Source organism: Cygnus atratus, chromosome 29 (assembly GCF_013377495.2).
Source record: "Cygnus atratus isolate AKBS03 ecotype Queensland, Australia chromosome 29, CAtr_DNAZoo_HiC_assembly, whole genome shotgun sequence".
Taxonomy (NCBI): domain Eukaryota; kingdom Metazoa; phylum Chordata; class Aves; order Anseriformes; family Anatidae; genus Cygnus; species Cygnus atratus.
The window spans coordinates 458,070-474,470 of record NC_066390.1 but is presented as its reverse complement, the minus strand read 5'-3'; the positions used below and the strand labels follow the sequence as shown (position 1 = coordinate 474,470).

Here is a 16,401-nt window from a genome sequence, read left to right as displayed (position 1 = left end):
GAAAGGGGCTGGGGAGCGTTTGCTCGACTGCTCCAGTAACACCGGCTGCCCCCGGGCCCCCATCTCTCGTTCCGCTGTTTTCCCCTCCCAAAACCTTGCCCCGGTCCGCGCCGTCCGGGGGGCGAGGGGCGACCCCGGCCGCTGAGGACCCCTCCCGCAGGTCGCCCGCCCCGGCGAGGATGCGGAGCCGCGCGGTGCTCGCCCTGCTCGCCCTGGCCCTGCCGCTCGCCCTCGCCCGCTTCGCCGCCGCCCCGCCGCCGGGCCCCGCGCTCCGCTCCCAGGTAGGGCCGAGCCGTCGGGACGGCCGTCGGGGAGGCACCGGGCGGCCCCCGCCCGCGCTCACCCCTCCGCTTCCCCGCAGAGCGGCCCCGGCCCCGAGCCGCTGCTCCCGGTGCTGCCCTGGAGAGCCCGCGGCGGCCCCGGAGCCGCCTTCACCGCCCTGCTGCAACTGCTGCGGGAGGAGGACGCCGGTGAGAGCCGGGGGGGCGGTCCCGGACCCGGTCCCGGTCCCGGTCCCGGTCCCGGTCCCGGACCCCGCCCCGACGGCAGAGCTCAGCCTCCCGCTTGTCTCTTCCAGGTCCCCCGGCGCTGGCGTCTCCCCAGAAGCGTAAGTCTGCTCTGCTCCCGGACGGTGCCAGCCCTGCAGCGGCGGCCGAGGGGGTGGTCCCGGGGCGGGCACGGAGCGGGGCCGGGCCCGGTGGGCGCTGACACCGGGCTCTCCCCGCAGGGGACATGCACGACTTCTTCGTGGGGCTCATGGGGAAGCGGACGGCGGAGCCCGGTAGGGCGGCGGGGGAAGACCGGGGGGCGGCGGAGCCGCAGCGGAGGGGCTGACCGCAGCCCCCCTGCTCCCCAGGGCCCCCCCCGGACGCCCCTAGGGCCGCCGGGTCCCAGCGCTGGGCAGCGTGAGGAGGGACCGGAGGGGCGGCGGCGCCGGGACCCCCCCGCCGGGCTCCGTTCCGGGCATCGCGGGGGGGCTCTGGGGGCCGTGTCCCGGCGCCTCGGAGCGGGCGGCGGCTGCGGGGCCACCAGGGCCCGGAGGCGAGCAGCGACTGCGGAGCCGTCGTGGGAGCCCGTCGGGGCCGGGGCCGAGACCGGGACCGGGAGCGGGGACGGGACCGGGACGGGACCGGGGATGGGGACAGGAGCGGGGCCGCGCTGCCGTCCGCGCTGTACGGGCACCTGCACCCAAACAAGCGGCCCCTCGCCCTGGCTCTCTCTGTGCCTCCGCTGCGCCTCGACGGGACCCGACGGGCTCGGGGCGGCCCCGAGGAGGACACGGGGAGGAGACGGAGAGGACGGGGGGCGGGGAGGAGGCACGGGGCGGGAGGGCTGCTCATGGGCTACAGCGACCCCCCCCACACACACCTCTCCCCCCCCCCACATCCCCCCGCCCCACATCTCGACCTGCCCCATCTCCCCTCGTCGTCGCCCCCCAATTCCCCCCGCCGCCCCCAGCTCCCCTGCCCGCGCTGTTCCAGCCCCTTTAACCGCCCCCGGCCCCGTTGCCCTCCCCCCCCCGTGCCCCCCCCCTCTCCCCCCCCGCAGTTCCCCTCCGGGCCGCGGCGGCGCTGTGGCCCCGACGGCGGGGCCGGGCGGCGGAAGGCGGCTCCGGTGGCGGCCGGCGCGGGCGCTCGTCGCGGCGGCGGCCGGCGGAGGGCGGGGCGGTGCCTTTGTGTGAGCGAGCGGCGATGGTGCGGGGCGCCGGGCGGGTAAGGAGCCCCCCCCCCCGGGGCCGCCCCCCCACACACACACCCCCAGCCCCCGGGGCCGCGCCGCCCCCCTCCGTCCCCGGCTCCTCTCGCCCCCCCCCCCCCGTTACCTCCCCTCCCTTTCTACCCCCCCCCTCACTTATCTGACCCCCCTCCCCACCTTTCTGACCCCCCTCCCCCCCGTGGCTCCCCTCGGTGCCCCCCCCACGCGTTCCCCCTTGACACCCCCCCCCGTGGTCTCCTACCCCCACCCCCCACCCCCCCTGCCGAGCCCTTCCCTGCAGAAATCGCGGCAGCGTGGCCAATTCCCACGTCCCTGTCGGGGCTGGTTGGTGCCCCCCCACCGGTGTCCCACCGCCGGTGCCCCCCCCCGGTGCTCATTCCCTCGGTGGTAGATCCGTGCCCCCTTCCCCTCGCCTCCCCTCCACTCCCCCCCATTGCCTGGTCTCTTAGCCCCCCCCAGCACCCCGGAGTGGGGGGGACCCTTCCGCAGCTCCCCCTGCACCCACAGACCCCCCCCCCAGCACCCCGGGGTGGGGGGGACCCTTCTGCAGCTCCCCCTGCACCCACAGACTTCCCACCCACCCCAGGGTGGGCAGAGGGCGAGGGGCAGGCTTGCGGGCGCACCCTGGCCAAGCACCCCCCAGCCTGCGCCCCCCTCTTCCATGCTAAGGAAGCGCCAGGGCGCTGGCGTGGGACCCCCTCAGCAAACTGGGCTTTTGAGACACGCTTCGGCTGGTTCCCCTTCGTGTCCCCACACATCGGGGGCTTTCGGTGCCCTGGGTGCTGAGGGTGGGCTGGGGGATCGTGAGCAGGAGGGGGCGGCCAGCCTGGGGGCTGCAGGATGGGCCGGGAGGTGGTCCACAGGGGGCCCAGCGCTGTGGTGGGGAGGGGAGGCGAGACCCCACCAAAGCGCCCACGTGGGCACGGGGAAGACCGGAAGCGAGGGTGGGCAGCAGGGGGTCTGGGGGTAGGGGTCTGCGAGGCAGTGGTGCTGGAGAGGCCTGGAGGTGAGGCCCCCCCCGTCACTCGGTGGGCGGCAGAGCCGAGCGCGGCGTCCAGGATGCAGCAGGAGCTTCGGGGTGTCACTGGCAGAGCCGGCGGCTTTTTTCTTTTATTTCATGGTACAAGAGGGGTTCCGGTTCGTCTCCACCTGAGGAGCTGCGCTCGTTCCCAGTCGCTTGTCAGGAGGGGGGGTGTTTGAGGTAAGACTGCCACGACACCTCCCTGGCTGTAAAGCTGTTAAAGTCTTTGACGTTTTACTCTCTGCAGAGCCCCTTGCCCTGCCACTTTCTGGATGCCAAGCACCTCCTGCGGCTGATGAGGGCGTGAAGAAGCAGCTGACCAGGACAGGGACCCCCAAGCAGCTGCTAAGATGGGCATGAGGATCAAGCTGCACAGCACCAACCACCCCAACAACCTGCTGAAGGAACTCAACAAGTGCAGGCTCTCTGAGACCATGTGCGACGTCACCATTTTGGTGGGCACCCGCTCCTTTGCTGCGCACAAGGCTGTCCTGGCCTGTGCCGCAGGCTACTTCCAGAACCTCTTTCTGAACACGGGGCTGGACACCGCTCGAACCTACGTCGTGGACTTCATCACCCCGGCCAACTTCGAGAAGATCCTCAGCTTCGTGTACACCTCGGAGCTCTTCACAGACCTGATCAACGTAGGCGTCATTTACGAGGTGGCGGAGCGGCTGGGCATGGAGGACCTGCTGCAGGCCTGCCACTCGACCTTCCCTGACTTGGAGAGCTCGGCCATCCCCAAGCAGCCCTCCCTGGCCGTGGGCGAGGGCCGGTCAGGTCCTCTGAGCAGCACCTCCTCCGAGCAGAACCATTCCGTGGGGGAAATCCGGAGCAGCGGGGAGCATTTTGGCCCCGAGCGCGGTTACATCCTGCACGGGGAGGCAGTGGGCAGCTACAAGGAGGACGACAGGAATAACGCGAGCGAAGGCAGCCAGGCCCTTGCCCTGATGCAGCAGCAGCAGCCTCCCAAGACGGAGCAGGAACCAGATGCAGGGCAGTTTGCTCCTGCCGCAAGCGTGGCAGCCCAGCCCAGCCTGGGCAGCGTGAACATCGTCGTTCAAAACACCACGAGCTCCTGCCAGCAGTATAAAGTCCAGAGCAACGGTGACTACAGCAAGGGTGGCTTCTTCACCACCGACACTTCCCTGGACATCTCCACGGGAAGCAACTCCTGTCCCAGCAACAGCGACCACTCCAAAGAGCAGGGCTTTGTGCAGATGGATGAGCTTCAGCTGGAAGATTTGGGTGAGGACGAACTGCACTTTGAAGATGCCAGCGAGGAGCTGGGCCCATCAGAAGAAGTCATTGAGCTGAGCGACGACAGCGAGGAAGAGCTGGCCTTTGAGAACGACAGCCGGGATAGCAAGGCCATGCCCTGCCAGGTGTGCAAGAAGGTGCTGGAGCCCAACATCCAGCTGATCCGCCAGCACGCCAGAGATCACGTTGACCTGCTGACCGGGAACTGCAAGGTCTGCGAAACCCACTTCCAGGACCGGAACTCCAGGGTCACTCACGTTTTGTCCCACATCGGCATCTTCCTCTTCTCCTGCGACATGTGCGAGACCAAGTTCTTCACCCAGTGGCAGCTCACCCTGCACCGCAGAGAGGGGGTGTTCGACAACAACGTCATCGTCCACCCCAGCGACCCGCTGCCGGGGAAGGTCGGCACGTTTGGCGGAGGATCCGGCTTGGAGCTGGCATGCGCCGCCTGCGGGAAGCCTTTGGCCAAAGACTTCCACACCATCCGCAACCACATCCTGGACCACGTGAACCTGAAAAGCCAGACGTGCGGCGTATGCGATCAGAGGCACGTGAGCCTCTGCAGCCTGATGTGGCATGCCCTGTCTCACTTGGGGATCTCGGTCTTCTCCTGCTCTGTTTGCGCCAACAGCTTTGTGGACCGGCACCTCCTGGAGAAGCACCTGGCCGTCCACCAGAACGTGGAGGAGGCCCTTTTCCGCTGCCACTTCTGCGGGCAGAGCTTCAAGCTGGAGGCAGCGTACCGCTACCATGTCAGCCAGCACAAGTGCGGCAGCGGCCTGGACATCCGACCCAGCTTCGGTGACCGGCTCCAGCCGCAGGGCCTGCAGAAGAGGAAGCTGCCTGAGGAGTTCCTGAGCGAAGACCTGGCGCTGCAGAGCCAGCCGGGCAACAGTAAGTACAGCTGCAAGGTCTGCGGGAAGAGGTTTGCCCACACCAGCGAGTTCAACTACCACCGGAGGATTCACACCGGAGAGAAGCCCTACCAGTGCAAGGTGTGCCACAAGTTCTTCCGCGGCCGCTCCACCATCAAGTGCCACCTGCGGACGCACTCAGGGGCCCTCATGTACCGCTGCACCGTGTGCGGCCACTACAGCTCCACGCTCAACCTCATGAGCAAGCACATAGGCGTGCACAAAGGCAGCCTCCCCCCGGACTTCACCATTGAGCAGACTTTCATGTACATTATCCATTCCAAAGATGCGGAGAAAAATGCAGACAGCTGATGGGGTGAGGCAGGGCAGGGCCAGCAAAGGAGCAAACGCTCGCGACAGAAGCTGTGGAGAAACGTCACTTATTTTATTTAATGGTCAGGTGTCATGGATGGAATCCTCTTTTTCTATTTTTTTTTTTTTTTTTTTAATTTTTGGCCTTGCTAGGTCTTTTTAGATTGGCATTGTACAAATCAACAGCACGTAAGCTACATCACTGTTTCTGAGAAGTCCATCATGTTTACTTACCTCTGATCCTGTTAGAGGCCAATGAGTTTTGTGTTTTTAGCATTTCTCACTAGGTTTTGAATCTAGATTTTATTTTTAAACCTTTTAGCCCACTTGACTAGGCTAACCCTCAGTTTGAGCTTACCCACAAACTGATGCTGCTAAGATATTTTGACACCTGACCTCAGTAGAGAGGGACAGAGCTAGAGCAGGATGGTGCTGGACTTGAAGAAAAAGAAAAAAGACAGGAAAACAAAGACTCGTTCTAGGCATCACTGGGGTTCTGCTGCTATTGTGAGGAGAGTCTGTGTCACAGGATCGGCCTTGCCACCATGGCTCCGCTGCAGGGGAGATGAGCAGGCAGTGAGGCGGGATGCCAGGGGCAGGCAACAGAGGGCGGCTGGGGGCCCTGGGCATGTTGCTGCCGTGCCCGTGATGCTGCTGCCGTCTTCAAAGACCCCGTTTTTGGACAAAGGGAAAGGAAGGAGCCGGCCACCTCGTGGCGGGGAGCAGCCCGAGCAGGGGGCTGCTCAGAGGGTATGGGTGCTGCGAGCAGGGAGGTCCCATGGAGGAATGGCTGAGCGAGGCAGGGCAGCAGCTCCGTGCTGAGGGATCGGCTGCTTCCTAGGAGGCGCTTTGCAGCGGCATCATCGTGCCCGGCTTTTGCCGGCTGCTGAGGGCGTGCTGGCATCTCCTCTGCTCTTGTGCACGTGGCGCTTGCTGCGTCCCAGGGCGTCGTGTTGGAAGCTGCAGGAGAGCAGCGTTGCTGAGGCTGCGTGATCCCGGCGCATGAGCACAAGACAAAACCGTGGCCTTATCTCTCCGTCGGTGTCGTCGGGAAGGACGGAGCTCTGCCAGAGGCATGGCCCCTGCTGCTGCCACCGCTGCCGCCATGGGTTGCCGCATCCCGGACGTGTCTCCTCGCCAACGAGCGCTGCAGGACGGTGTTGGTGCCGATGTGAGTTCGTTCGCCTTCTGTCGCGACGTCGTGACTGCGGCGTGTACCGGGGCAGCCACTGGGAGCCGCGTGTGCTGCAGTGTGGGCTCCCGGGGCCGGGCCGGCCCTGCCGGCAGTGTTTACACCAGGAAGGGTGGGACCTGCTCGTTCCCATGCTATCCTGCTGTGGGGCAGAGGTGGAGAGGAACATATTTTCCAAATACCACAGCGTGAGTTATAACTGCCCTTAGGTAACTCATACTACCTCACAAACAGGAAGCGCTTTCAAGCCACAGTCGTCATAAATTGGGCTCCTGTGCTTCTGCAAAGATATGCTGTTACAAAACAAAACTAGTGATTTGCAAACCCTGTGAGATCACCCCGCTTCCCCCTCCGCTCGAAGGGGCAACCCGCAGCCCAGCATGGTCCGGACGCGTGGTTCGTGAGCTAGGAATTCCTGGGGATTGCTCCCCCCGCTCCACTGTGGCCTTGGGCAAGTCACTTCACCTCTTTGCCTCAGTTTCCTCATCTGTAAAATGAGGGTGGTAACACTTGTGGTACCGACCTACCTCCCTGGAGTGTGCTGAAGATTACTGGCTCACATCTGCAAAGCGCGTGGAAGATGCAAAGCACCTCGTGAGTATTAACATGTAGCATCCGAGGAGATGACAGCCTCCATCCTCTCCTGTCCTGTACCGGTTTCTTGAGGTACAACGGCCACCCAGCTGGGTCATTCTACTCCTGTTACAGCCTTCCCCATCGAAAGCAACTCTTCCTTTAGTCCCATCCAAGTCCTGTGGAATGAGCTACGTAGCAATACAAGGTGAGGGGAGACTGAAACTTGTGGGTTGAGATAAGGACAGGGAGATCTCCCTCCACTTGCCATTATGGGCAAAACAGCCTTGGCTTGGGGAAGATTAATTTATTGCCAGTTAAGAACCGTAGAGCAGTGAGAACTAAAAGCAGACTAAAAACACCTTCCTCCCATCCACCCTCTTCTACCTCCTCTCCCAAGCAGTGCAGGGGAACAGGGGCTGCGGTCAGCCTGCAGCGCTTCCTCTCCACCACTCCTTCATCATCATGCTCTTCTCCTGCTCCATGCAGGGTCCCTCCCATGGGATGCTGTCCTTCCCGAACTGATCCCACATGGGCTCTCTGTGGGCTGCAGCCTCCTTCAGGCCACATCCTCCTGCTCCCCCCTGGTCCCCTCCAGGGGCTGCAGGGGAACTCTGCTCCCACACCTGGAGCACTGGCGCGCCCTCCTTCTCCCACTTCGGTGTCTGCACAGGGCAGGGGCAGAGGAGCCGACCTCACTTGGGAGGAAAAGGGGAAGTGGAGGCTGCTGAGGGGTTCGCATCCTTTCCCCCATCCGTGTCATGTTGGCCAGGTTTGGGCCAGCTGACTGCCTGCTGGAGATGCCTAACGGGACTCGTCCGCTTGGCACTTTGGTGCGTGCAGTATGTTTACAGAGGAAAATAGGTACTGAGATGTTAGGTGGCTCGTGTGGGAGATGGGGAAGGTGTCTGTCAGCCAGAGTTGCGCTTCCCGAGTGCTGGTTGTGGGGTGCTGCTGGTCAGCCAGTGGCCTTGGTGTGGGACCCCCGGCAGCAAGGAGCCGTGCCCACCCTGCTGGCTCAAAGGGAAGAGCTCAGGAGCCGCGTTGGGGGCCGGCAGCACGTCACCGGGGGGCTCGTTGAGACACAGGGTCGCCTCCGTTGTCCTGATGGTGGTGAGGTGTGCTGGTGGATGGCGCCCTGGCATGTGGGGAATGGACGTGGTCTGCTTTGGAGGTTGTTATGAAGGATGTGAGGGAGGCTTGGGACCACTGAGTCTTCAAAGCCTCAAGACCCTCCTGAAATGCCCCAGGAGCTTCAATGAGCTTCGGGACGCCTCGGGGCACTGGTGCATGGTAAAAGCCTGCAGCCCCGTGTCTAGCTAAGCTGTGAAGCAAAAGCCTTTTGTGCACATAAACCAAAAAGAGAAGCTTTTACACTGAAACAGTAGCGGGCAAAGCAAGCCCACCCTTCTGAGCACAGGGACAGGAAAGCAAAAGCCCACCCCGTCTTCTGCCGGCTGCTTTTGTTGTGTGGGTGGGGAGAGAGCGCTCAGGTCCCTGATGTTTCTGTCTTGGTTTCTTCCCTGTGTGGTCATGAATTATTCCCACGTGAAGCTGCCTGTGATTGGCAGCGAGCTCTCGTTTGTGGAGGCAGTGTGGGAACGGGGCCATGGCTGAGAGGGGCTGAGGGAGCTCTCCTCCCCTGTGGTCGGAGGGCTGCATGGCATGCCCCACACCGGGCCTGGCCCCACATCGGGCCCGGCCCCACACGGCCCCTCTGCCAGCCCCACCAGGCCTGGGATGGGGCCCCAGCAGCCCCCACGGCGCTGCGAAGGGTGCTCGGAGCTGCCTTGCTCCGACCCCTGCAATGCATCGCGCCGTTCTGGTTTGTCCTCCCCTTTCTCGAAGGATCTGGGTCTCTTAACAAAATAATTAAGCAGAAGAAAGGAAAAAAAAAAAGTTGAATTGCTGTCTAACCTTTTTGTTAAGTTAATAGTAGGTACTGACCTCCTGATATTTAAGTGTTTACTATCTATTTGCTGTAAAGTTTTGTATATTTTGTAAACTTTCCCCCCAAATAGTAGATGTCTAAAATCGTTGTACATTGGGTTCTTTTATACTCCATTGTTCAGCACAAAGTGTGGTTTTTATTTAGAATAATAAAATGAAAAATGTTGACCTCTTGTGCCTTGTTTCTCTAGTAAAAACAAAATAATAATTCTTTTTATAGTTAGCCAGTGCCAGGAGCAGGTGCTGGACAAATTCAAGCTGGGGACGAGGCCCAGGAGCAGTGGGTATTTGGGAAGTGCTAAAGGAACGTGCTGCTGGGACAGCTTCCCATGAGAGGGGACAAGGGAAGGCTGGGGGGGAGTCAAGGGGAGCTGCAGGACCTGCAGGGTTTTGGAGCCAGGTCTCTGGGTGAAGCTGTAGGTGAAACAATTCTGCCTCATGCTGTCCGCGGCGGGTTGTGAGGCCGCTCTGGCCTCCAGCACTGTGAGCTGCAGTGCACAAAGTTGCAGATGCATTAGGAGAGTTTTCTTCAAAACAAAACAAAAGTTTAATAGGTCAGATACCAAGTTGTACATGTTTAAGTAACTTGAATATAGTGCTGTCCGGGTTATGTCATGTATCAGATGTCTTGCTATTGTGTGCTTATCTTCAGTTTCTTCAGTGAGAATGAGAGGGCTTGAGCAAAGGAAGCCTTGAGAGGGTCGGGCCCAGAGCCGTGCTCAGCTGGCGGCTGCCTCCGCATCCCCTATTGAAGGGGCTGCCCTTGTGTCGGGGGGCTGACTTCTGCCCTGGCTGCTCAGCAAATATTTCTGTGACAGAGAAGGATTTGTCTTTTCCTGCCCGGGCTGGTCCCCTTCTGGAGGCGAGCAGGGACATCTCTGCGCAGCAGTCCTGGGGCGTGCAGTGGGGGAGCAGAGCGGCCCCCGGCCAGCCCCACAGTGACCGTGGGTCCGTGTCAGCCCAGCACATCCTGCCCTCCGCTGCTGGAGGCGAGCATCCTGTCCTCGGATCCGGTCCAATTTGCTTATGCCTTGCTTTTTTAAAAATGTGTTTCTTAAGCAGCTCAAGGCCTCCAGATTTATTAATTCCCTTCCAGCGGCTGCCGCTCCTTCACCTTCCCCTACCCAGGGCTTGACCCACAGCATGTGACTGAGCCGAAGCCAGATGAGGAGGAACTTTCTCTGGATGCTCCAGTTCCTTGCAGCCCGTGCTCCGAGGATGTGTGCACATGGAAGTGCCGCGGTGCACGCCTTCCATGCAACTTTGATTGAGAGGGACTGCATGTCAAGGACTGCCAGAGCCTGCCGGTACTTAGAAAGGTGCCCAGCGGCTGAGGAACCCGACACGAGATGCTTTAAAGGAGGCCGGTGTTAATGAGCTGGGTGTCCTGCTGCAGTATGCAAACCAGGAACCCTAACTCGATTCTCCCCAGTCATGTTTGAAGGCAGACTTGTGCAGCGAAACCCAGTTCTAATTGTCCCTAATTTACTGCTGGGTTTGAACAATCTCTCAACGAGTTGCTGATGTTGAGTGGTTCCTCCCCTGGTTAAAGCTCAGCTCTGTGTCATGCTCAGCACCTCCAGGTTTTGTTGCCTTCATTTCTGTAAAATCAGGCTTTCAGCTCCCTGCCAGGTGCTGCGAGGGAAGGTTTGTCTTTCAAAGGCATGAATTTCATCTTGTTCCTGCTCGGGAAAGCATCAGGGCAGAAGGGCAGTGTTCATCCCATACCTTTGCAGCGGCATATGGCCAGAGCACACGGGTAAGTGAAAGTAGGGGCTGCAGAAAACCCTGGGCTAAAGGAAGAGGGCAGCGTGTTCCCCACCCTGCGTGGCTGTAGGGAAGGTCGGGGGCTGCTGGGGTCGGGTCCCTGTGGTGGGTTTGTGGGCAGGCTTCGGAGCAGACAGTGTACAAGCGTTTCTTTGGAAAACAGGAAATATCTCTTTCTCTTATTCTTTTGTTAGCAAAACAGATCCGATAGGGCAGCACATCAGAAGCGACGTGTCTGCGACTCCCTGCACCATCTAATTTCACGTCTGGCACTCTGCCCTTGCCTTCAGAGCACAGTAGGTGGCCAGCCAAGAAGTGTTGTTTAAAAGCAAAGTGTCTGCTTAGCACCAGGGAAAATAATCTTACTGACCGCAGTGAGCCCAGGGAGCTGGCCACCCCCCTGGGGCCAGCCACAAGCGGGCAGTCCAATGCCCCGCTTAGTTGGGGGGGTTGTTGTCCTTCGTGATGACTATGGAGTGCTGTGTGGTGGAGGAGGAATTGTCTGCACCTTTCTGGCCGGCTAGGTCTTTGGGGATGTATTTCACCACGGCAGAGATGAGCTTGCTGCGGAAGTTTTTGCTTAGGAAATTGTAGAGGATTGGGTTGATCACGCAGTGGAGCAGGGTGAAGCAGTCTATGATGTCGTAGAAGAAGTAGAGGAAGTGAGCGAACGTGCAGTGGAGGATGATGTGGTTGCCGTCAAGGGTGAGCAGTGTGAGTGTGACGTGGAAGGGCAGCCAGCTGACGAGGAACACGATGATGTAGGCGTAGATGAGCAGACAGTGCTTCCTGCTCTCCGGCTTGGTGCGCTTCAGGAACCTGGCCGTCAGGATGTTGAAAACGGTGATGATGGGGAAGGGGATGAGGAACCCAATGGTGGTGGTGGCCAAGCTGACTGCCAGCGCCCACTCGTCATAGGTCTCGAAGGGGGCCATGAAGATGCAGATGGGCTCTCCGGTGTTGACCAGCTGCATGTGAGCGACCTCCAGGAAGGGGATGGCTGCTGCCAGGACCCAGCTGCAGGCGCAGATGATGCGGCGTGCCCGGTGCTGGTGCTTACGCCAGAAGAGGGAGGAGCTCGTCAGGGACACGTAGCGATCCACACTCAGGCAGGTGAGAAAGAAGATGCTGGCATACATGTTGGCGAAGTAGAAGTAGTGCGTGAAGCGGCAGAGGAAGCTGCCCCAGAGCCAGGTGTAATCCAGCATCACTTCCAGCATCCAGATGGGTAGCGAGAGCAGCACTCCAAGGTCGGCAATGGCCATGTTGATGATGTAGAGGTTCACCAAGCTCTTGTTGCCCCGTGTCTGCCAGTTGACCCAGATGACGAGGAGGTTCTCCACCAAGCCCACCACGAAGATGACCAGGTAAAGGATGAAGAGGACGACCCGCTTGACATTCTCATCCAGGCTGAACTCGCAGAACGTGTAGGTGTAGTTGAAGAGGTGGAACAGCTCAGACCAGTTGTGGTAGTCCCCATACTCATTTGGGAGAGTGGGCGCTTCGCTGGGGGCAGCGGTCGTCTCAGCCATTCTGGTAGCTGCAAAGAAAGGGAGAGCAATGAACTGCGGAGCCCTTCGGCAGGGGCAGAAAGCTGCAGCCACGCTGGGAGTCCTCCCCCTGCCGGGCACTAGAGCCAGGAAGCATCTGCACACTCAGCTTCTTGGTAACTTCAATTTCTGCTCTTGGCCATCCCAAATGACGACTGAATTGCAGCACCTGGGTATGGGACACAGGGGTCTCACAAAGACCCAGCTGTGGGAGTCACACTATGAGACTTGCTTGAATTAAGCTGTGAGACTTGCTCACCAGGTTTTGCTTTATATCCCTCTGCCTCCTTGCACTGAGGGATGCTAGAGATCCCTCCCCCCCCCAAAAAAAAAAGATGTTATTTATAAGGGGCAGGAGCTTTCATTTAGACGTAAGAAAAGATCAAAAGAGAAACTCAGACAGAAAATCTAAGTGGCTGCACTGAGTGGGGCGGCTGGAAAATAGAGAAAAAACAGCTGGTCTCTCCTGGTGAAGTTCAGTCACAGGGGGAGGTTCTGGAAGTACGTACGTATTTTTTTTAATCCTATGGGATTTTATTTCGATGGGTAAATTCCTACATCATCCCTCCAAAGACGCTGCATCAGCATTGAACGTTAACCTCACATCGCAGACAAATGCCAGCTGCAAGCAGCAGCCTCCCAGTCCCCCAGCTGTGTTCCCGCTTCCATCCCTGTTGGACCACAGCCAGCCGTGGCCGTACCCTGGGGACATGCACTGCTGGGGACCGGCAGGTGGCAGAGACAAGGACCCAGTCAGGGCACCTGCAAGCCCCGAGGCTCAGCAACATCAGCGTGGGCATGGGGCTGCAAGCCTGGGAGCCTCCCTTGCTGCTCCCTGCAGCTGCCTCCACGCCTCCTGCGCTCAGGTCCCCCTGGCGCAGAGCTGGTGGGATCCCCACTGCTGCCGCCCTGCCCTTACACGCAGAGGTGCACCCCAGCGCCGCGGTCAGGATCACAAAGCATACAGCATACAAAGCATACAGGAGACCGCAGCAGCAGCCTTGCCCCCACTGTGGTGTGCAGGTGCTGTGCAGCCCAGATCGGAATGCTCCCGCGCTCCTCCCTGCCGCGCACTGCACTGGATCCCCTCAGGGCTCTGAGTAGGTACCAAAACTATGAACTTAAGGGAAATGTAACAGCATCCTTTTATTGCCACAAGTGTGAAAGCCTGTGGATCCCAGCATGGCTGCAGCCGCACAGCAAAGGTGCCGTGGACCCTGTTGGAGAACTCCCAAGGGGACCCGTCCCCAGGAATACCAAGTGCATCGCTGCACCGGGGCACCCCACAGCACCACGCAGGGCTCTGCGCACCACAACCAGCACCCCCAGAGCACCAGCCCTGCCCAGGCGCTGTCACCCTCCTGAAAGCTTTGGCAAGAAGCCTGCAGGGCCAGAGCCTAGCTGTGCCCGGGGCTTTCGACTCCCGAGGCAGCGGTGGGAGAGGGGCGCGAGGCGTGCTGGCTCACCGGCGGGCGTGCGGAGCAGCTGCGCGGGGCGATCCTCGCGGCACGGCGGCTGGCGCTCGTCTGGACGTGCGGGGACGCGGCCGCTGCAGGGTGTGGGGTGGGCTCTGGGATCCTCCCCAGCAGGAAATGACCATGGCAGCCCGATATCCTGAGACAGCCCAGCGCGAGGGGACGTCAGACGCAGCTTCCAGCCCCCCCAGTTTGGCGTGCACCTGAGGTCACGGTGCACTGGGGAAGGGGAGGCCTCGGGAAGGTGACAGCATCAGCACCAGAGGGGCTCTGTGGGTGATTTGGAGACACCCCATCTGCTGCCTGCTCCACGCAGGACCTGGCGGCCACCAAGCCATGGGCCTAATCCTGCCCAGGGCTCGCTGGTGCTGTGGGCAGTGGGAAAATGAATCTGCTGGGAGCCCCGAGGGATAAGGTGGGTTAGGGGGAATGTGCCATGCCTGTCCCCGAGGCATTGCTCAGGGGACCTCAGGCTTTCCTTTGGGGAAGGAGCCCAAAATCGGCACACTGAGGACACAGCACATTGCTGAGGGGGCAGAGCAGCCACATCCCCCAGGGCACTGCCTCTGAGCCAGGATTTTAAGGCATGGGGGCAGCTGGAGCTGCGATGCCTCCTCAGCCGTCGGAATTCGCTGCAGATGGCTATCTCCACAGCAACACCTCTGGCCAGGCAGCAATTAATCAACCCAACGTGATTGCCTGGCAGTTTTGCAGGGGAAGGGAGGGGGCTTTAGCCTTGCCCCCACGCTGGGGAGGGGGCTGATAGGCAGAACGTTTTGCATCGAGCTGCAAGTCCTGCAAAACAATTGCAGGAAATCTCCTTTTCAAGTGCAGACAAGACATTGTGATCAACAATCGGCTCGGAAGGAAGGCACGGCTGGAACAGGGAAGCATACGGCACTGATAAGTCGGCCCTTGCACAACAACAGGCCAGTCGCCAGCGACTCCAGCAAGCAGGTACCCCGGCCCCGGAGGGTCCCAGCCTCTGTTTGCAAAGGGGAACTCGGGGTTTTGGTCCCACCCCCAGCACCGCAGGGTGCGCTTTGCCCCGCGGCTGGCACAGGGATGCCATGCTGTGCTGTGGGCCGGGAGGCTCGTCCTTTGCTGTGGCTGCACCTTCCCAGCAGGGCAGGGATGTGGTTTTGTTTCCATGTAACAGATCATGAAACTGAGGCAGGAGGAGATAAGCTGAGGGGAGTTACTGCCCTCTGCAAGCCCATGGGAAAGGCAGGAATCGGATCCAGGCCACGCACCGCAGCCACGGCCAGCAGGGGCTGATGCTAAGAGGGGGTGAGGAGGGGAAAGAAGCTGGTCCCAGCCCCAACAGCCCCTGGACTCTGTCCTGCCCAGCTGCAGCCATGGTGCTCTGCCCTGCAGGGCCAGGCACCAGCGTGAGGGCCTCGGGGTCATTTATTTGTTTTCATCTTCCTCACCTTCTAAGACTGGGGCATGTGATCCAGCTTTGATGGCACAAACACTATCCACTGTGAGCTGGCAATGCCTTGTCTTGGCATTTTATTTCCCAAGAGCTTAGGGAAGGACCAGACCTGTCTGTGGAGAGCAAAAGCGTTGGTAGATGCAGCAGGAAGGACCGAGTGATGAAGGTGACCCTGCAGCGGTTGGATCAAGAGCAACCCGAGGGATCTAAGGCTTTCCTGGGGGCGTTTTGGGGCTACCCGATCCCAGCCAGGACTTCCAGCTGCAGGAGCTGGTGGCATTTCCAAGCCAGCCGTGCCGCTGGGAGCAGGACAGGAGCTGGGGCAGGCAGCTCGGCTCCTTCTCCCAGTCTCTGCTGGGATGCTCCAAGGCCACCGGCACCCAAACGTGACCGTCTCCAGTGAGCCCAAGGGGCCCCCACCCTCTCCAGGGGCCCGCTTCTTCCATTTGTTTGGAGATAAATGGGATAAGAGGCTGCTTCCTCTCCGGAAAGGCACCGCTCCAGGGCTCGGGGCAGGACGGGAGGGGCAGCTGGGGAAGCTCAGCTCAGGGGGGGTGTCCCTGGGGCACCGGCACCGGAGAGACTTGAAGGCCCGCTGGAGCTTTTACCCCATGGAGCTGAATCTGGGCCCAAAATTCCCATGGGATTTGTACTTCATGGTTGCCGGCAGCAGGCAGGGCTGCTCTGGGACCAGCCATTCTCCCAGTGCTGCCCAGCATCGCCGCTGCGCTCTACACCCCCCTGGGGACACGCAGGGACGTGGTGCCATGCAGGCTGCTGGGGATGCTGTACCCGCCTGCCATGCCCAGCAAAAAAAAAAACTGAAAGTTTTGCTGGCTGCTGCCATGGGGCTGTGGCACAGCGTGCATGGGGGCCCCAAGTGCTCCCTGCCCGGGCTTCTCGCCCCGGTGCTGTCCCGCTCTTGCACGCGAGGGAGAAGCACTGTGGGACTTGGGTGGGTGGGAGCCAGGCTGCTGTTAACGCTGCTCTTACCCCGCAAGCAAGTGCACAACCTAAGGGGCTTGTCTCCCAGCTGATCATCGCTAATCAGCCCTTAATTAGGGTTATGAAGGATGTGAGTTGCTGCCCACGCAGCTGATGTGCCGAAACCCAGCAACATCCACCTGGTGCCAGGGGAGCCTGCAGACAGCGGGGCCGTACCGCTGGGGGCTTTGCACGGGGCCTGCACGGGGCCAGTCCCTGACTGCTCAGATGAAGCTGGGAGCTGGC

At 60.8% G+C, this 16,401-nt stretch overlaps 2 protein-coding genes across 2 annotated transcripts; one reads left to right on the top strand and one right to left on the bottom strand.

Annotated features, from left to right (window-relative positions):
- Window positions 1–1,593: 1,593 nt before the first annotated feature.
- On the top strand, window positions 1,594–9,113 carry ZBTB39 (zinc finger and BTB domain containing 39). The gene is made up of 2 exons (XM_035570251.2): window positions 1,594–1,712; window positions 2,985–9,113. The coding sequence occupies exon 2, from the start codon at window positions 3,088–3,090 to the stop codon at window positions 5,224–5,226; it is 2,139 nt and encodes a 712-aa protein (XP_035426144.1). The 5' UTR covers window positions 1,594–1,712; window positions 2,985–3,087; the 3' UTR covers window positions 5,227–9,113.
- Window positions 9,114–11,145: 2,032 nt separating this feature from the next.
- Window positions 11,146–12,240, bottom strand: GPR182 (G protein-coupled receptor 182). Its single transcript, XM_035570256.1, has one exon. The coding sequence runs from the start codon at window positions 12,238–12,240 to the stop codon at window positions 11,146–11,148; it is 1,095 nt and encodes a 364-aa protein (XP_035426149.1).
- Between the last annotated feature and the right edge of the window lie 4,161 nt (window positions 12,241–16,401).